This window comes from Hippocampus comes, unplaced genomic scaffold (assembly GCF_001891065.2).
Source record: "Hippocampus comes isolate QL1 unplaced genomic scaffold, H_comes_QL1_v1.1 scaffold409, whole genome shotgun sequence".
NCBI lineage: Eukaryota > Metazoa > Chordata > Actinopteri > Syngnathiformes > Syngnathidae > Hippocampus > Hippocampus comes.
This window is the reverse complement of record NW_017804828.1, coordinates 284,557-305,791: the sequence shown is the minus strand read 5'-3', so window position 1 is coordinate 305,791 and position 21,235 is coordinate 284,557. Positions and strand designations below refer to the sequence as shown.

The 21,235-nt window shown below is 43.3% G+C and overlaps 1 protein-coding gene across 3 annotated transcripts in view; it reads left to right on the top strand.

Moving 5' to 3' along the window:
* nfatc2a (nuclear factor of activated T cells 2a) overlaps positions 1-20,759 on the top strand; it is a 25,658-nt gene extending 4,899 nt beyond the window's left edge. For 2 of the 3 annotated variants that reach the window (XM_019866226.1, XM_019866209.1), the window contains exons 4-10: positions 5,543-5,745; positions 6,450-6,622; positions 8,356-8,496; positions 10,135-10,190; positions 10,281-10,413; positions 10,755-11,426; positions 19,384-20,759. In XM_019866226.1, coding sequence (XP_019721785.1) covers positions 5,543-5,745; positions 6,450-6,622; positions 8,356-8,496; positions 10,135-10,190; positions 10,281-10,413; positions 10,755-11,426; positions 19,384-19,439 — 1,434 coding nt within the window. In that variant the 3' untranslated portion in view covers positions 19,440-20,759. The remainder of the gene's footprint in view (positions 1-5,542; positions 5,746-6,449; positions 6,623-8,355; positions 8,497-10,134; positions 10,191-10,280; positions 10,414-10,754; positions 11,427-19,383) is intronic. The other variant, XM_019866217.1, reaches the window with a different exon arrangement.
* The last annotated feature ends 476 nt before the right edge of the window (positions 20,760-21,235 follow it).

Below are 21,235 nucleotides of genomic sequence, written 5' to 3'. Positions count from 1 at the left end.
AAACCGCCCCCCCCCCCCCCCCATATCACAGGGGCTACATTCCAAACCACCAATAAGTGAATTCCACAATATAGAAATACTCAACTCAACTTTATATACAAAACACTTCAAAACAACCGCCGCGGTATACAATGTGCTGTACAGAGAGAAAAAAATTGTCATAATGACCTTAATTTTGTAAACACTTTTTAAATAATACAAACACACTGAAACACATATAATGAAGAGAAATGGATAACAGAATTTTTGTGCAGTGTAACTGTATCGACCATCAATGCGTTTACATGACAACAAATCCTATTTTTCCAAACTAAGAAATTTATAATGTCACAATGTACATCAATAATCATGTCCAAAGGTGTACATTATAAACTTAACCGATAGCCGGAGCTTTCTGTAGGCGTAAAAAGCAGGATTACAGCAGATGACATGAAATAATTTTCAACAATTAGCCTGTGTTGAAATACAGTACTCCGTGTATTCGTCTTTCAAATTTATGTCTCAAACTAAATGCCAGACCAAAAAAGGTTTGAACAGTACAAAAATGAAAAATTTGCAAAATAGCAGGACTGTGAACCTGGCTTCTCAAAAGCACAGAAATCCCGGCCAATCAACATGCCATGTTTTATCACATGTTGGTGCGCAGCAAAAATGACATTAGTGGGTACCAAGTGAAATCCATCACTCAATCCCTCACTGTGGATTGCAATTCCTGCCTGTCTACGCTGTTATTTGAGGCAGCGCTACTACTTTAGCCCTCCCGATTTTAGCAGCCTCTTCTCAAGGCTAGACGAGCGACGCAAATGCACAGATTCTTTTTTTAAATATCCGCCATGCAGCTTGGTTCAACCACACAAACAAACTGACTTCCTGTGCCACTGCTTTTTAGGTCACAATTCTCGATATGTCACGAAACATTGATAAGTGGCTCTTAAAGGGTCAACTCTACTTTTTAACTTAAGATAAAGCTGCGCCTTGGTGAAATTCATGTTTTCATGGAATTACATGATCTAATGTGGTCATAATTCAAATGAATACACTTCTTTGTCTTTCAAATGGAAGACAAAGAAGAAGAACCTCTGCCGGAAGTACGGAACTAGAAGAACGGTAATCATGGCAACTAGCTTTCGGGTTCTACAAATATTAACACTTACGTAATTCATCCTTTATTTTGCAATTAAAAAATTGTATTTATTAAGTCTACCAAGTGTTTAGAAGGGTGATAACCGTATGATGGGGTTAATAATGGTTTCATTGAGGTGTAAATACTGTACCTCACCCCGCACCCCTTCAAAAAAGGCGAACCGAAAATGTGTGTGGGGTGACTGTAGCACCAAAAGATCAGTTGCCAGTCTGCCACCTGGCACATACAATTGTAGGGCACGTACACTCTAGCCAGACAATAGATTGGTTGCCAGTTATGCAGAGAATGTAGATACTTTTGAATGCGTCATGACTGCTTGCGATTGTAAAACTGGAAATCCAAATTGTGATATATATTTTCCCCTTTCTGTGCAGATGACCCAAATCTTGCGTCTCACAAAGTCCTCAGTCCCGAGTCTGAGCAAGCCTTTCCCCTGGAGGAGGTCTCCCCGTATGCTGTCAAGTCCTGTAGTCGCTCCTACATTGAACACCAGACAGAAGTTCTGCCAGGATATGACGCTCAGGAAGCACAGAACTACCTGGACAGTACCCGGCCCCCAGGCTTGGCCTTGAGCCCGCGCATTGAAATCACACCATCCCGGGAGCACTACAGCCACTCTCGCGACTCCCTGCAGAACCACCACCCCAGTGTCAACAGCCCCCGACCCACATTGACCGTACCAGGCCATGAGAACCTCTCCTACCGCGAGCCCCAGTGCCTGAGCCCCGCCAGCAGCAACTCGTCCACCAGCTGGCACTCGGAGAATTATTCCCCCTGGGCTTCCCCCTGCGTGTCCCCCAGTAGCGGCAACAATCCTGGAGACCTGTGCCCCCGATTACAGAACATCCACACTGGCTCCCCACGCACCTCCCCGGGAACATCACCGAACGCCGGCCTAACTGAGGAAGGCTACCTGGGAACGTGTTCACCCTCCCCGCGCCCTGGCTCCCGCTCCACCTCCCCGCAGGGTAAACGCACCTACGACATGTACAGGAATCCCGCTCTGATGCCCGGCATCCGCTCCCGAAGCCCTTCCCCCCTAGGCGGCCATGTGGATCAGAACATGGGGGCCCACTATCCACACAACGCCATGCCGGAAGCCATGAATGGTTTCAGTTTGCCCAAAAAACTAGTCAAGACTTCCAACCAGGTTTACACTCTGTATCCGGAGCATCACGGCGAGGGGATACTTGGTGTGTCCTGTGACCAGGATATGAAAAGCAAACCTTCTCCAGAACCCTTCTTTGTCATCCCTCCGATCTGGTCTAAGCCGCTGGTCTCCAGCATTTGCAGGTTAATTTGGAAAGAATGCGTCACGCGGCGTGTGCAATTCCAATTATCTTATCTGTGTCCTTTGCGACCCATAGTATCCCGTTGGCGTCTCTCCCCCCTCTGGAATGGCCCGTGCCCAGCCGCACGGACCACTATGAGCTCCATATCGAGGTGCAGCCAAAGCCGCACCACAGAGCTCACTACGAGACGGAGGGAAGTAGAGGCGCCGTCAAGGCCCACACAGGAGGACACCCTGTGGTGCAGGTCCCCCCCATATCACAGGGGCTACATTCCAAACCACCAATAAGTGAATTCCACAATATAGAAATACTCAACTCAACTTTATATACAAAACACTTCAAAACAACCGCCGCGGTATACAATGTGCTGTACAGAGAGAAAAAAATTGTCATAATGACCTTAATTTTGTAAACACTTTTTAAATAATACAAACACACTGAAACACATATAATGAAGAGAAATGGATAACAGAATTTTTGTGCAGTGTAACTGTATCGACCATCAATGCGTTTACATGACAACAAATCCTATTTTTCCAAACTAAGAAATTTATAATGTCACAATGTACATCAATAATCATGTCCAAAGGTGTACATTATAAACTTAACCGATAGCCGGAGCTTTCTGTAGGCGTAAAAAGCAGGATTACAGCAGATGACATGAAATAATTTTCAACAATTAGCCTGTGTTGAAATACAGTACTCCGTGTATTCGTCTTTCAAATTTATGTCTCAAACTAAATGCCAGACCAAAAAAGGTTTGAACAGTACAAAAATGAAAAATTTGCAAAATAGCAGGACTGTGAACCTGGCTTCTCAAAAGCACAGAAATCCCGGCCAATCAACATGCCATGTTTTATCACATGTTGGTGCGCAGCAAAAATGACATTAGTGGGTACCAAGTGAAATCCATCACTCAATCCCTCACTGTGGATTGCAATTCCTGCCTGTCTACGCTGTTATTTGAGGCAGCGCTACTACTTTAGCCCTCCCGATTTTAGCAGCCTCTTCTCAAGGCTAGACGAGCGACGCAAATGCACAGATTCTTTTTTTAAATATCCGCCATGCAGCTTGGTTCAACCACACAAACAAACTGACTTCCTGTGCCACTGCTTTTTAGGTCACAATTCTCGATATGTCACGAAACATTGATAAGTGGCTCTTAAAGGGTCAACTCTACTTTTTAACTTAAGATAAAGCTGCGCCTTGGTGAAATTCATGTTTTCATGGAATTACATGATCTAATGTGGTCATAATTCAAATGAATACACTTCTTTGTCTTTCAAATGGAAGACAAAGAAGAAGAACCTCTGCCGGAAGTACGGAACTAGAAGAACGGTAATCATGGCAACTAGTTTTCGGGTTCTACAAATATTAACACTTACGTAATTCATCCTTTATTTTGCAATTAAAAAATTGTATTTATTAAGTCTACCAAGTGTTTAGAAGGGTGATAACCGTATGATGGGGTTAATAATGGTTTCATTGAGGTGTAAATACTGTACCTCACCCCGCACCCCTTCAAAAAAGGCGAACCGAAAATGTGTGTGGGGTGACTGTAATTGCGTCTTAAAGGAGATAGTGTCGTTTTTTTTTCCAGAATGTAAAATAGTACCCGGGTGTCCTAATGTCATGTCAAGAATCAAGAATAGTAGCAGACTATACTGGGGCTGCAATTAACGATTATTTTCATAATCGGTCAATCTGTTGATTATTTTATGAATTAACTGTTGTCTTGCTTCGCCTTAATCAGCCTGCTTCAGAGGTCGGCATTTTAAGCCACGGGCAGAGAACAAAAGATTGACTTGGTTGTTTAATTTCACACTTGATGGGTTGGCAGGCACCCCACACGCACAACAATTTACAGACAATCAACTAAACTACATTTTAAAAACACTTTTGGTCAAATGGAGTGCACTACATGGCTGCAACCAGTAGATGTGCTGTTGATTCACTCTTCACTGGTTTATAAACCCAGAAAAATAACATCGTGGCATCAGCTATGAGGAGTTGAGCTATCGCCATACCGATCCCCATGGTGACAATGTGGTGGCGTGGATTTTGCGTGTTTTACCCGTGCTTGGATGCATTTTATGCAGCTACTCCAACTTCCTCCCGCATTCCATAAAGGTTGTTAGGTTCATCGGAGACTCGAAATCGTCCAAAGGTGTGATTGGTAGCGTGAATGTTTGTGCCATGTGACTGGCCTGTGACCACGAACCAAACTGCTGGCCACCACCGGCTTTGTTGTTTTCGTCGCTTTTTTTTTTTCACAGCTTCTGATGCAAATTTGTATTGTTGAGCCTTTGGCGCATGTCTGTGCTCCACTGAGTCCCATTCTCCTTTTCACAGTGGAGACTGTTTATGTTGTTGTTGCATCTTTTCCACCCTGCCCAAAGGCCTCAGATGGGTTCTGCCTGGCTGGACACGGCTGCAGTCCTCCACGTTGTCATTCCTTCCTCCTGTCGCCCTTGCATCCTTCCCTCCATGTGACCCCCCCAACCCCCACCCCCCTCCATGCTTTACTTTTCCTACTCTGTGCTCAGTCATGACTCACTGCTCCTGCACATCACCGTGACAACCGCCCGACTGCTCATGTTTGCGCTCGGTTTCTCCTCTGTCCACTCCCTGCGGTTGCCATAGTTACCGGCCGTCGCAAAGATGTTACAAAGATGTGAAAATGTCACTCCCAGGAGGAAAAAAAAGTACATTCTCTGGTCTTTTAAGCAGATATTGCAAATACTTTTTACTGCACTAGTTTGAATGTAATTGCCTTTCCATCTATTTATATGGCAGACATGACCTGGATTAATTAATGAAACAACTGGAAACAGCACAAAGTACCTGAAGGGGAAATCCTGTTCGTGCCACACTAAAACCGCTGCGGTTTTAATTATGAATTGATCTACAGTTGGTCTCGCCTGCCGTATGTGAGCTTTTTTTTTGGCCAGCCGTCAGATTTGTTGTTTTGCAAGCCAGTTTCACTTTTATAAAAACAAACAATGCCGGCCACCAAACCGGTTTAACATGTTGCATTCACTTGCTTTCATGTAGCATTCAGTTGTTGATCATGGTGCAACTCCAACACCTTTGTTGTTTTCCGTAGTTGCGCGGCTACAAAGGCAAAGAGGCGCTCGGGCTGCAGATCTTCATCGGCACGGCGGACGAGCGCATTCTCAAGCCGCACGCCTTCTACCAAGTGCACCGCATCACTGGCAAAACCGTTACGACAAACAGTTTGGAGAAGATTGTCAATGGAACCAAAGTCCTGGAGATGCCCCTGGAACCAAAAAACAACATGAGAGCAATGTGAGAATATTGTCAGAGTCGTTTACATTTCTTGTTCTGCATTTCTCAAACTGCAGTCTGAATGAAATCCAAAGGTTGCACGAGAATCCATACCAAAAAACAAAACAAAAAAACTAGACTTGACCAGAATTAGATCTCTCTACCCCCCAGTCCATAAAACAGGGTTCCCACCGGTCCTTAAAGTTCATAAAAATCCGTAAAAAAAGTTGTAAAATTATGTTCTTAATTGTCCTTAATTTTCAGGGAAAGCTTCTAAAATCAATAAAAATCCTTAAAAATCTATTTATATTCGAAAATAAATTGAAGTTTTATATTTTCTAAATTTGAATTTTTCTTCGTGTACTTTATTTGAGAATAAATTCAAGTTTTTTTCAGGTAGAAAGGGTTAGCTGATTACCCCTAAAAATAAAGATGTGCCCTTCCTTTGGCAGCAATGATTTGAACACCAGCTCAATGATATGTGGCTTTCTGTTCAGCCCGCATATTGCTGAGCGGGCATTAAATCCACCATGTATCCCCGCTGAAGGGAGAAAAAGTCCTTAAAATTGGCTAAATTTGCCCTCAAAAGTCCTTAAAAGGTCCATAATTAAAAGCAAGTGGAAGAGTGGGAACCCTGTAAAAAAATCATCGGAAGCGCAATCATTAATTGCTAATACGGCATCTGAAGACATTGAAATACTGTGCTTATTCATTCCATCTCACAGAATTGACTGCGCCGGTATCCTGAAGCTGCGGAATGCCGACATCGAGCTGAGGAAGGGCGAGACGGACGTCGGCCGAAAGAACACGCGCGTCCGCCTCGTGTTTCGCGTGCATATACCTCAGCCCGGAGGACAGCACGTCTCACTACAAGTGGCCTCGCATCCCGTTGAGTGTTGTAAGCAAAATAGAAAACACTCTTTGCTTTTCTGTCTCTGCCATATATATTTGATCCTCCAACGCCCCGCATTCAAATGAGTTTGGAGCGGCTATTCAGCAATCAAAGATGTCTTTATGCTCACGCGGCAGCGCGATTTACTGCGTGTTTGCTCGACTGCGTGAGTGCCGCTTGGCTACATCCAAGTATGTTTACACAGTCTTATTAAAGCGACGGCTGTAATCAAAACTCAAACAAGAGCTTCTTTTTTTTTTTTTTTTTATCCAGCTCTGCTGGGAACACAACATCCCTGTTAGAGAAAATTGTGACAACAAAAATTCACCTTTATGAGGCGTCATTTCCTGTCTGTTTTCTGTTCGGGAAAATCTCGTCCCTACCTGTCTGCACATATAAGACTTCTGTCGGGTGGGAGTCGTGGTTGCAGTCATCCTCCTGGGTGCGCGAGGGTTCAAAGGTCGGGTTTGTTTGTTGTCACCACAGTTTTCTCCTGTTGTTTCAGTTGCATGATGAGAAAGCTGCACGCTGCACAGGAATAATGTTGCTTTTTTTTTTCACATTTTAACACAACTTCAATTTTCGCACTTTTTACGATGAGGCGGGGCCCCAAATTTTCCACTGCATCACATTCAACACTGCAGTTTCAGAGGTTCACTCCTTTTTAAAAAATATTGAAGTGTTATATGTCTGAGTGTTGATTCAGACTTTTGAACATATTAGGGCTTCACTTAATATTCAAAAAGTCGTCCAATTGTTCTTATCATCTTTTCATCCGCAGCTCTTTCCATTTTTACCTGATGGGCGGAAGTCACTTTCCGAGGCTTTTCACAACTGTTTTTCGAACAATATATTTTCTCAAAACCTATCACGATAAACAATATTGTTGGGTTTTTTTGTTGTTTTTTTTTTTCACGCTGCTAATAATATGATAGAGCATCTTAAATCGAGTGTATCCTTTCTTCAGGGCAAATAACTTCTAATTCTTGTCAATATCGAACACTGGCATTGAAATGTAGAACAATAAAAATATCTTAGATAAATAAAAAAAATAATAAAGTAGATTAGCTTTAGGATCTGATCACAAGAATTGGACTTAGCATGTATCAAATATTTGGTAAAAATTTATTGAGGGTCACTAATACCTCACTTCCCCACCCCTCAAAATGCTGGTTGCACCAGAGCTACCTCTTATTTTTTATTTTTTTTAAGATACATGGTACAGTTGAAAAGTTTCTGGGGCACCCAAATTGGTGTCATTCTAGAGCCCTGCAAGGAAAAGACCGCATTTATTGTTGCCATAGATGCCTTCATAAGTGTACTGGTGGTCCTTGGTTTATGACGGGGTTCATTTTATAGGGTAGTGACGTAGCCTGCCCGAATAAGTACGGAAGTAAGTTTGTACACTAATTACTGACTGTCATAACTTTCAGTTGCTATTAAAAAAAAAGTTGACGCATAATTGTTCCAATGCTAGGTTTTTGCTATGACAAAAAAATGCAACCAAGATAAATCATTTAAAAACTTTTTCCATCATTGATGTGTAACCTGGGCAACACCATTTAAAAAAAATAATTTCAAGTGGGGAGTTAAGTATGGCAGTCTCAGAGCATTCCCGTGCTCCCTGATGACGTATTTCTATGTTCCTGCGCACATGGCATCAGGTTTTGGCAATGATAAATTCTCATCAATCGCATTGGTGGTAGACTCTTTTCATAACAGGAGTGTCTCCCTTACAGCTCAGCGTTCAGCACATGAACTTCCCATCGTGGAGAAGCAGGACTCGGACAGTTGCTCCGTTCTGGGAGGCCAGCAGATGATCTTGAGCGGGCAGAACTTCAGCTCCGATTCCAAAGTGGTTTTCATGGAGAAAACGCAGGGTGAGTGGCCTGGGTTCGCATTCTCAAGCGATTTCCTGCATTTGCTAGCTCGCTCTGCCGTCACCTTAACAAGGAAGTGAAAGCTCACATTTTCACCGTACGATATACCATATCTGCGTGACACACCTCCCCACACTTCCTCTTGGCCTTTTCTTCCTCACTGGCTTTCCATTTTATCTTCACAACCAGTTGGCTATTTATTGCCACTTTAGGAACCACTTTTTGCTATTTATTGAAATCTCACTGTGAAAGTAGGCATGTTGGCATCATAAACCAGTAAGTAGCATGGCCTTTAGCTGGATTTCCCCCCCGCCGCCCAATGGATTTCCCTGCCGCCGTGTTACGAAATGCGGCAATCACGAACAGTGAGGGAGACATGGAAAAGGAAGTCTTTCGGAAAGGGATTGCCGGCGTTGTGGAGAGTTTTGTGTATGACAAAATTGTGGACGGGTACAACTGCGGAATCCCTCTGAATGAGAGACAGCTGTGTCTGTCTGGAGCTCTGCCGGCTTGCGTGACGCCTGGCCCAACCCCCCCGCTTCTAATTTCCACATCCTCTCATAATCATGTGCAGAAGGGCGAGCAAATGTTGGGGTCTCCCTTAGAGTGGAGTTGCAACACAGTGCAAACAAACGCAAGTGCCAAGAGAACAGTCAGAGAAGGGGAGTGGAGTTGATGGTCGAAAGTTGGCAACACTTGTGGAATCCCCCCCCCTCCCCATCTGACTCATTTAAGCCGTGTGCTTTTAATTAGCATGCTGACAAAAGGGTTTCCCAGCTACAGGAACTTTCTGAATCATTTTAGGAACACCACATGTCAGTTCACGTGCTTCTATGTTTACTTTCTCGTTTTTCATCTGATCACGGTTCTATGGCAGCCGAAATGTGATCTCATATGAAACTTGAAATGGTTGTTGATGTGGAGCCTAATTACCAGTCACAAGCCTGTTGCTGTTCATTGTGGAGGGAAAGGGACCCCCCATGCCCCCCCCAAAAAAAAATAAAAAATCCACTGCACCTATACTTCCCTTTTTTCTATGACATAACGTGGCCATTGCACTTGTTAAGGTCGTGGGCGTTTCTGCAGGACCGTGGCTCAGCATGATAATATTTCAGACGGTGTAGTCCAGCAGCCTAGTGATAGTGTCTGTGGAATTTCGCCCAGCTGAGCTGCTCATGTTATTTGGTAGGTGAAGAAATTCTGTGGAGGGGGGGTGAATTCTTATGTAAATTTGCCCTCACATAGATCCGTGCGGACACATTTTCCGAAACAAAAAAATCTAAAAGCGTGACTTGTTTATGGTAAGTGCATACATGATGGGTCGGCCGACGTAGCAGGGACCTTGTATCTTGTATGTAGAAGTTTGTTGCCGTGAAATTTTGCAGCAGGTTGAATTTTTAAAATTATCTGCACACAGGTAATTATCCGTCCATGAATCAGGAAGTAGCCTTCAAAGTCAAACAAACAAACACGAATGTGACATTCCATTTTTGTTTCCGCTTTTGTTAGCGCTTTGGCCTTAGCAGAGCTCAGCACTCAGTCGAGATTTTCTTGAAGACGTTCTTAGATTTCAGATGGTGCAAAATGTGACTTTTAGCTTGGTTCAACTAAAAGCCAACCGCTGATTTCATCTTTCAGATGGGATGCAAATTTGGGAAATGGAAGCGACGGTGGACAAAGATAAGAGCCAACCGGTAAGTGTGTGACATGGCACTCGTGACGTGGTCTTCCAAGATTCTGCGGATAAAAAGTGGCGTCATTTAATTGTTACCGTTGTCCCGAAGAGCATGCTGTTTGTGGAGGTGCCGTCCTACCGCGACTCGTCTATCTGCCATCCTGTCAAAGTGACCTTCTGTGTAGTCAATGGGAAGAGGAAACGTAGTCAGCCTCAGCACTTCACCTACACACCACTGCCATGTAAGCAAGCTCACGACAAGACAATCAGCAGTTTGACATGCAATGTGTCGTCCGCTCTAAGCCCACTCTGGCTGTGTTCACATTTGGGAGTTTGGGCCCTATAGCGTGAACAAGCCCTAATCCACAGAGGCCTGAAACAGGGCAGCCGTGGCCTCTGAGAACAGAGTGTAAATGTTGCATTTCAGGTAAAAATGGAGAATGTCATGATAAACAATAGATCGGAATTTTATTTTTAGTCTAAAAGTCCAATTTCAATCCAACTAACCCAACAAGTAGATGGTTCTTAACGCAATGGAAACAAAAACACTGGTGACAAGACCGCCTTCATGTCTCTTGTTCAGCTCCATCCATCAAGACCGAGCCTCTAGACGAGTACGACTCGGATCACATGAGCTTCGCCGTCCCCCCCGTCATGGGCATACTCCCTCATTCCTACTACCACACCCCGCACGGCGTCCTCCACCCCGAACATGGCCTCGTTTCCAGCATGGCTCCATGCCAGCGACTTGGCTCCAACCTCCTGGGACAGGAATCCCGCTTCCACAACCAGAGTCCGGCCATTGTCTTCTCTCGTGCAGGGAAAAGCCTGAGCAGCAGCCCGGGCACCTATCAGCAGACTGGTCCCATGATCCCTGACCCCCACCGCTCCGTCCTGGTCCACACGGGCTCTCAGGCACCAACTGCCGCACCAATGGGCGCAGGCCAGCACCCGTCTATCATCCAGTTCTCCCCCACCAACCACCACCTGCTTCGGGCAGGAGACCAAGCACATCCAGAGCAGCCCGTCATTTATTGCGAAGGCTACATCCCGCAGGGGACCCACCCGTCCCCGCCCCCCCAGGTAGACGGGAACCCCCCTCAGCAATACCCAACCGTGATCCAGCAACAGACGTACGCTACCAAAGGGCAGCAGAAAGCCAGAGTATCTCCCGAGGAGACGCCGGCCGACCAAGCGAGGAGGGTGACGGTGAAGGAAGAGAACCTGGACCAGGCCTACCTAGATGACGGTGAGTGTAAGTTCATGTTTTTACTTACTCTGAGTGTGTGCGGTAGCTTTTATCAGCCAAGACACAGATGGCGATCTTAACCCCCTCTCAAACAATTGAAGGATATTTACAATATCGTCGTCGTCGTCTCCTTGTAGAGTCGGTGTGATCAAACGGCTCATTCTTTTCAAACATGAGGTGTAATGACACCGCACTCAGGGTGGAAATAATACGGATTATGACTCATATGTTTGTGCTTCAACCTGTCCAACCCAATACCCCACCGACAGAATTTATGCCGAGCCACATCCAGCAACAGGCGGGATGTGCAACTTCCTTATTTTGGAGCAAAAGGTTCTCCAAACTTTGTCAGAGATTCAACTCTTGTAGATGGGTGAGATGTTCGTGTGTGTTCATCGAGAACACTTTTTTTTTTGTTGTTGTTTTTAAAGAAAGGGGAATAAAAGTGTCGCCCCGGACCACCGACACGTTGATATTGTTATGTTGTGAAAACAACTTCCATGGCAACCATTGTCAAAGCGTGGAACGACCTGCCTGGGAGAGCCGGGGAAAGCCTCTTTGTTTGTTGTAGTTGGCCGGGGCTTCTCTTTGGCCTCATATCCACCCCCCCTTACCCCCCACCTCCAGATCCTGCGGGGTAACCCTCCGGAGGATTAGGGTTTTTTTCCCCCCGACCACAGGATTCTGCCAGTGAGGCTCCAGAAATTCCTTTTTGCAGCTGCTCTGCTCCAGAAATCCAGCACGATGTGTGCGCGATAGAACCCAGGGTGTACGGGTCCTTTTTTTTAGGAAAAAGGAAAGTGTTGTGTGTGTGCTGTGTGGTTCCAATGGAAAAAAATTAAAGCAGCTATGGAATCTTATGTTTTTTGGATGGAGCTCACCAGGTTTCCCTCCACAATAAACAGCAACAGGCTTGTGACTTGTTAAATGAACACTTGGGAGAACAGCGATACTGTTTGACTCCTGTCCTCACGAGTCAGGGACAGCCAAGCATGCCTCCCAATGTTTGTTCAGCTTTGCCTTTTCCATATGTTGTTGAGTTCTGGTGTTATTGTCATGGTGCTACTTTTGTGCTGAAAAGATAGTATTGAGGAACGTTAACATGTAGTAACCTTCAGAGAGGAAGACTCATCCAAATGAGATGTTGTATGCTAATGATTTTTCGAAGGATTGTGAAGTGAGTTGAGTCATCACCATGCAATGCCATTTCCGATCCGCTTTATCCTCACAAGGGTCGCGGGGGTTGCTGGAGCCTATCCCAGCCGTCTTCGGGCAGTAGGCGGGGGACACCCTGAACCGGCTGTCAGCCAATCGCAAGGCACACAGAGACAAACAACCATCCACACTCACAACCACAACTAGGGACAATTAGAGTGTTCAATCAGCCTGCCATGCATGTTTTTGGAATGTAGGAGGAAACCGCAGTACCCAGAGAAAACCCACGCAGGCCCCGGGAGAACATGCAAACTCCACACAGGAAGGTCGCAGCCGGGATCAAACCCACGACCTCTGCACTGTGAGGTCGACGCGCTAACCACTGCCACACTGTGCCGCCCATGCAATGCCATGTAACTTAAAAATGTTGCTCTCAAGCAAGTGCAAAAAAAAAAAAATCATCCAAACCAAGACTCAATTCTGTGCCTTCAGCACAAAAAACACACAAAAAAATTGGACAATGACAAGTGCTATTTAATACTCACTGAAGTTCGTTCTCAAGAGGAGTACAGGTAGTTGTTACTTGTGATATTAGATATTAGACAATCCTGAATATGAGGAAACATAAGGGGGCATTCCCCCGCATTTGCGAGATTGCCGACAACGCCCACGCACGTGCTGTCGATCTTGAAGTCGTAGGAGACCACATCCTGGTATGCTGGAAGTTTACTCCGCGTGGTGTTAGCTGCCTTTTGTTGAGGTATCTTCAACTGTCGGTGTTAAATGAAAGTCAGGTTTTTCCTCTCAGGTTTTTTTTTTTTTCCTCTTTGGTGCCCCACGCCACTCTGGTATGTCTACTCAGCGCTTCTGTTTGCAGCCCACACACGCGTTCCCATGCTGCGCGCTCATGTTCGAACATGCCAAAGCGTCGTCTACCTTCTGCAGCGAGTTATCGCAGAAGAAGCGGGAAAGGCAGCGCGGCCTCGTAGTGAGTGAGTGGGTGTGGAAAAAAATGGTCAGAGGCAGTGGAGCAGGTGAAACGGTTCCATCAGATGAAGATCAGACCTGTCGAGGGAGATAAAGCACATGGTGACAGCTTGGACACACATTAGTCTTATCACACGCAAAAGTGTCGTAAGACCTCATTACACTTTAGTTCCTGTTTTAAAGGATTGGTACCTATGCCGAGCACATAATTTGAAACAAGAGATCATGGTTTGGACTAACTTAAGATGTATACATGCCCAGTATATACTGTGCTTTTTGGTATTGTTTGGTATTTCCTTAGTGTGCTCCTGTCAGCTCTCCCTGTCCTTTCTTTGCATTTGGGCCAGCTGAGCTCTCAGACAAGTTACGAAAGAGACAGATGGCTCTTGAACTATGTATGTGGCTGTGTCAGCAAAGTAGCTAAAATTAGACGTAAGCACATCTCATCGGCTGGATCAGAGTGGTAGATATGTTTGTATTTTATGCAAAATCTTTGATCGGTTGGAATGTCATAATTGGAGCAAAACACAATTTCGTTCACTCCAGGGATGATCTGGGCTGCCATTGTTAATAATATAAGGTTTCTCAGCGTTTTCAGTCAGATTTTTTTTTCCTAATTGTTTCCATTATTTTTACATAATTTTCAGGGTATTGAATGTTTCTCAGCGTTTTTAAGAGAATATTTAGGGATAATTTACCCCCCGGCCCCCAATGCATTTCAGTAGACGTCAGTTATACTGTATGTGAATTTTGTGGGCCGGGCTGTTCCCAATCACCCACGAATCGTTTCGACTATACACTAAATAAACTTGTTTGAATTCATTGTATAGATTATTTCGTCTTCTAATTAGATCAGTGATCAGTTATCTTTTGTTTTGTTTTTTTTAACTTGCTGATCGGTGATTGGCGCCAACATTCTGTTCATATACTGTAAAGCCTAGCTAAAATTATGTTGTGAAATGTAATCAAATTAACACGCATTTTGAGTGCTCTAAATGAATCGCTGCTTATTCTAATTAAACGGGATTAAAAACATCAAATGGCAGTAAGAAAAAGTTCAAATCTAAAAATGGAACAAAAGATGTTTATAAGCGGACATCACACTTTTTATTAAAACGTTTTAACCGTTAAAAAAAAACACAAAAATTTCAAGGAAAATTCTCACACTATGATTCCGTTCCAAATTTTACAGACAGCATGCAAAGTTTTAAGGATAATTTTTTTTTTTTTTAGATATCACACTCATACGAATAACGACATTTGTGGACACAGATCCAGTTAGCTGTCATTCAACCTCTTCTAAGGTGCTTCACAAGACCGCCGTGCACGCATGAGGATTCACAAATCCAGCTCTCAGCAGGCGTGCGCTGCGGCCTGACTCGGCTACTGTGCGGGTTGCCCGCGTCTCCGCCCACTGGCGCCGGTGTCGGGAGCCAGACACTCTCCTATTGAAGAGAGCGTCTGGAGTGCCAAGCCTTCATTCGCTCGAGTTAAAGCGCTACTCTGTGTTGCCGCGTCTTTAAACGTGTTTCATATTCCGGAGGAGGGGTGGGGGGGGGGGGCAGTAATGTGACTACGACGGGGAGATGAAAGTGCCCTGAAGGTGTCCAAGCAAATTCCACCTCAGCTTTAAAATAAACATGGCGGCTGATGTGGTGACGACAGCAGAGAATCCAGTTTGGCAACTTATAATGCCACCCCCCAAAAATGCTTCGATTTTGCTCAGTTGGCCAACTAAGGCAAGGAACCAACTTTTGATAACTCTACACAGCTTTGACTTTTTTTCTATTTATTCACTTGAAATTATTACACAATATACTTATGCTCACTGTCCATGAAGGTAGATATTATGCTCGTTTTTTTCTTCTTTGTTTGTTTCGCGCAATTTATGAGTGTTTTAATAACATGTCTGCACAACGCTTTGTCAAAATGTGCCAAGAATAATAATTCCAAAGTAGGAGTCGAGTGTACGCGTAACAGTGCGCATGATCTCACCAGATGCTTGCTTCTACTTGTGTATGCAACAGTTTACTGTGTGTATGTTGCGCATGGCGCATTATCAAACATACGTTACTCCCCACCAACAACAACAACAACAACTAACAACAACCATACGACAACTGGGTCACCAACTACAAAAGCGTTCAAATAGGCGCCGCTTATCAGACGCTAACACTGTTCTGTCTCAGACTGTTGCTTGAAGGTGGCACCGGATCTTCAGGATTTGGGGAGAAATAGACATCGGACAAAAGATTGACTTGTGTGTTGAATGTCACATTTGACTGGGTGGGCAAGCGCTACAGAGACGCTGCTATTTGTATACAAGCCCTGAAAAAGTCACTTTTCCGTATGTCCTCTTGAGGTCTCGCTCATTTGCTTCATGAAACAATTGCTATTTATATAGTGAGCTGTTCTGGAGGTGTTTGTTTGTAGTTTTAGTTACACCCGTTGACTCACCCCTATGTTGCTGAAGGCTTTAAATGGAGCTCAACAGTGAATGAAGTGTCTTTGTTGAAAAAGGCACTTAGGTTGCAGTGTCTCAATAAGACCTCTCCACTACCTTTCAAAATAGCAAACGGGAACTTGGCATGTTTGTAATCTGCTCCTTCTTCATCTAACACTTATTTGTTATTTAGCCATTATTAATATTGAAGTATAAATGAAAGTCGATGCCAGAGTGAAGTTGCACCCCATTTGCATTGATGGCTTAGTGAAGCGAGCTCATTAGATTCGGGTGGCCATAGATCCTCTTTTACTTAAACGTACTGTATGCTTTTTTTTTTTTTTTTTTTTTTTTTACACGTTGCTGTCAACAATGACACTATTTTATTGCATCATTTCATTCATTTGGCTGGTATTCTTCCGCTTTCCTGGGACTCATCTTTCTATTGAGGTTCTTCCTTGTATACACAGAAAGATTGAGTGACTGATTCATGACACAGCTAAATTTGTTGAATGATGAAAGGCAGGGGATATGGATGAAACACACACAAAAAAAATTCACCAACTTGGTTTTCATGGAAGCTCGTCAAGTGTACCTGAGTGTGTCTAATTTCTCTTTCTTTTTCTGAAAGTCATTATTTATTGATTACAAACATATCTTAGTTCATCGCAGAAGGTACAGTCAACCTTTGTGTACATCTGTGGCAATTCATACAACAGAGTAATTCCTGTCTTGTGCGAGTATCAGCTTCGTGTTTGATTAAAGAGTAAATTTGTGAGACAAGATCGGCGTTATTTCAATATTCAACGTATTTTTTGTGACATACTTTGTTTGGTGTTGTGCTGTAAAATGTTTCCAATGTAAATTAGTTTGCATCGGCTCAATGAAGGTTGGGAAACCACTGCTCTGGAGGACCAGAGGAATGCTTACTGTATTTGAGCGATTTCAGATAACATTAGTGGGGCTGTGCGTCACCATGGTTACTAAAGGCACAGACACAACATGTCACGTAATGGCCTGAATTGTAAGCCAAGAGCTTTTTTGGCCCACTTCGAAATGCTCACATTAGTCATCGGACCTAATGAGTCGCTAGTGACACAGTGGAAGCAGTGGCGGCCCGGAACGTCGCTTAGCGCCAATGTACACACGCACGCACACACGCACGCTTGACCGCCGATTACGTTGGCTGTTTATTTTGACAGCCACTTTGGCTGGTGGGTCTCCCATACTTCCGACCCAACGTAACAACTGCATGCTTGTACTGTACTTTGTTGTGTAGCATTAAGCTAACAACGAGCCAAATGCAGTTTTGTTTGACTTTTGAAACCGTTTTTTCCTCCACAAATTCTAAGCAATGTAACAGTTTTGAGTTGCCACTATGACTGTCGTTCCACACACAGCATAATTTGTGCTAAAATTGTTGAGAGCAAAGAAAAAAAAGGGAGGCGGGGGGGGGGGGTCGTCAATTCTAAGTGGTGTAACGTGAACCACACGGGCTAACTCCAAACTTTTTAACCACACATTTTTTTTCCATGCTGCTATATTTGAAGTTGAGATGTTTCAGTAACCGTCTTATGCAAACTCTTCACCTCTGAGTGCCCTGCCATGTCGTGACGATCTCGATTATCTGCTCATCGTTGTTCAGGCCAGATGACAGCTGGTTGAACTTCCTCATTGCTTCAGGCCTGCAGACAAGTACACAAACACTCTGCGTGGACCGAACAAGCGTGTACTTCTTTTTAGTGCTGATTTGAACCCGTTTTATTTAATAAGCACCGTGTCAAAAGAACCTCCGCGTGCTTCTGCCACGCATCTGTTCTATTTTTAGAATTTTGATGCGAACGGTTTCCATTTCAACGTCCCTTGGCTGTGGGTTTATGTCATCAGCAGGAAGCGAATGTACAGTATAGCGCAACTCAATAGGAACACACCTTCTGACTTTGAATCCACTTTGCCAAATCTGCAGGTATTTGATTTATAGGGGATATATACATAATCATGTTTTCATCTTTCTATTGGAATTTTCATCCATTTACTTAGAGCATTTGACACTTACGAAGTGTTCAACGCGTTTTATCACAAAGGATGTTGGATATTTTATGTAATACCGTGCAGCTTTTTCAAGGAAATCATTTTCTCTTAGCACTCATTACGAAAAAAAATCATAAATATGTAATAAAAATATTTTGATTGAAAGAAAAAAATAGGCGAACCAGAGAGGGAGAATCTAATTATTTCCAGTATGTTATGAGTTAATGATATTTCGAACAAGGAATTTTCTGCACCCCCCCCCACCACAATAATTAACTTAACACCTATAGAAAAAGATCAAAGGTGAAGTTTGAACTGGTTGTTGTGTTGCATATTTTATATATCTACCACTGAACTGAAATATGATTTTTTTTTTTAAAGTGTACACAACTAACTTTGCTGGTCCACTGGTTACCGTGTCGACCTCACAGTGCAGAAGTACCGGGTTCAATTCCAACTCCGGCCTCCCTGTGTAGAGTTTGCATGTTCTCACCAGACCTGCGTGGGTTTTCTCCGGGTACTCCGGTTTCCTCCCACATTACAAAAACATGCATGGCAGGCTGATTGAACACTCTAAATTGTCCCAAGGTGGATGGTTGTTTGTCTGTGTGGTTCAGGGTGTCCCCCGCCTACTGCCAGAAGACGGCTGGGATAGGCTCCAGCTCTAGCACCCTACGCGACCCGTGTGGGGATAAGCGGATCGGAAAATGGATGGAACTAACTTGGCCTTGTTTGACTCAATTTCATTTGCCCCTGATGACTGTGACCTACTTCAGACTGACTCGACAGCACCATCTTCTGTTTGTTACTGAGTAGTGCACTCCAACGTCAAAGCTCGTTTATTCGAAGCTAGATGAAATTCAACATTACTGACTTAATTTATGAAAAAAATTTTTATGGCGCTTGTCCTCATTTGGGTCAAGGGTGAGCTGAAGCCTATGCCAGCTAACTTTGTGTGAGAGGCGGAGTACACCCTGGCCTGGTCACCAGCCAATCACGTTTGCTAACCGCTTATCCCACCATGCACCCTTAACAATCAACAATGATTGTTGCTCATCCTGAGAGCTTGAAGGTTAATACATCACGGCCGGTCTTAGCCATACACAGATAAGATAAATTTCTTTTGAATGCAGACATTTCTTTTCGCAATCAACTTATTCAGTGGAGTAAATAATGATGAAATTATAGCAAATCAGAATTTTGGATTCAAGAATTCACAAGCATTCCACCACAGGAGAGTATAAGCATCATTAAAATTCAGAAAATGTATCTGATTCATTTGCTGCTGTTTTTTTCAATTTTTTATTTTATTTTTTTTTTAATGTAATGTCTTTCTTTACTTTGCAGTGAATGAGATCATCTGCAAGGACTTGACTGGTGTTCAAACTCGAGGGCAATCCTAGAGGAGCAGAAAATGACATCACATGCTGCCCCAAGCCCTCTGTTGTCAACATCGGACATTTTGGGTTTTGTGCTCTCCACGCCGCTGTACAGAGATGCACCTATGCAGGTAGCACCAAAAAAAAAACAAAAAAAAAAAACAGATAACTGTGCCTTATTTTGGTAATAGAGGTAGTTAAAACCTATGCTTGTTTACTAGTGAGTGAATACATGAAGAAAATCCAAAACTTAACCGGTCGATCATCTCAAAAAGTGCAGTTTGTAATTAAGAATAAAATGATGCCTTCACCAAATGAGCTATCAGCTCCACGTGCACTGTTTTGTTTTTTTGAAAACCGGATGTTTACGTGCGTGTAAATAAATGTATTCCATTTTATACGGCATGTGTATGTTGCATAATATTCACGTGAAGTGTCTTCACAGGGCCTGTGATGCTGCAGTCATGATTGTAGTTTGTGTTCGAATTCTAAATTCTAAGTCCAGTGACAATCTGCACTTTGATACATTATAAGTGGCCTTTTGGAATTACAAATGCGTTTATTTTATTTGTTTTTCTCTGAACCTTTTCCTGTATGTATATAGCAGATTTTTTTTTTTTTTTTTACATATAGTGAAAAAAAGTATATTCAATGCCAAAGTCTTGCCTATGCACAAGATTATTGCAGCCCATTGTAAACAGTTTTCTACCTGTACACACTCGTGAGAATATACAGCTATCCTAAAATAGTTGGCTGTGATTGAAAAGGAATTTTTCATTTTTTCCAGAAGTCTTTTGACCTAATCAGAAATTATTTGCCTTACGTGTTAATCAACGTATCACTTTTTATATGAAAAGCTGCAAATGGGGGTGAAAAGTAAAAATATAAAGAAAGATAGAATCGGACGCAGACCTTTTTTTTTTTTAATATGAAAAAAAAGAATATTCTATTTTGTAATATTGCATTGATATGAATGATGTTTGCCATTGAGCCAGTACAGCACAATTACAGTTGCCTTATCTTGAATGTAATCTCCCCACCCCATTTTTTTTGTGTGTCTTGTAAATATAGACCTCAAAGTGTGATGTCATGCTGAAATATGTGTAGCTTGTCATATTGTTATGCGTTTATATCATGCTCCATATCATTCAGTTTGTTTGTTTGGTTTTTGTACAAGGAAAAACTGAAGGGAATGAGGCCTCATTGATATCTTCAATCGAGGCCTTTTTGTTCACTTGTTTAATTTCAGCGAGATTTTAATTAATGTCTTATTTACTGTTGGTCTTTAAGCCGTGATATTTTTGCATTCTTAAAAGTAGCAATAAACTATATCCTTACACAATCGCCAACGTTTCATCTCTTGACCTTCTGCAACAACGACGATGAAATGAAGAAAAAGTTGGAAAATGACGCATTGAATTATTGTGTACAAGCCATACAGTGTGGGACATAAGGAACTTGAATTAATCGAATGGGACACCAGGAGACAGACTGCTACAGGTGATCGTATAAATACATATATGTCACTAAAATTTGTTTGTAAATTTTCCTGAATAATTAATCATTTGTGGATTACACAGACTAGGTGTCATGAAACATCCATCCGTCGATCCATTTTCAACACCACTTATCCTGAAGACGGTCGCGGGAATTGCTGCAGCCTATCTCAGCTGGCTTCGTCGGAACAACCCCTGAACTGGTCGCCGGTCAGTCACAGGCTGACAGCCGAGTGCGGGCGTGGGTTTTCTCCGGGTACTCGGGTTTCCTCCCGCATTCCCAAAACATGCCTGGTAGGTTGACACTCGAAATTGTCCCGAGGT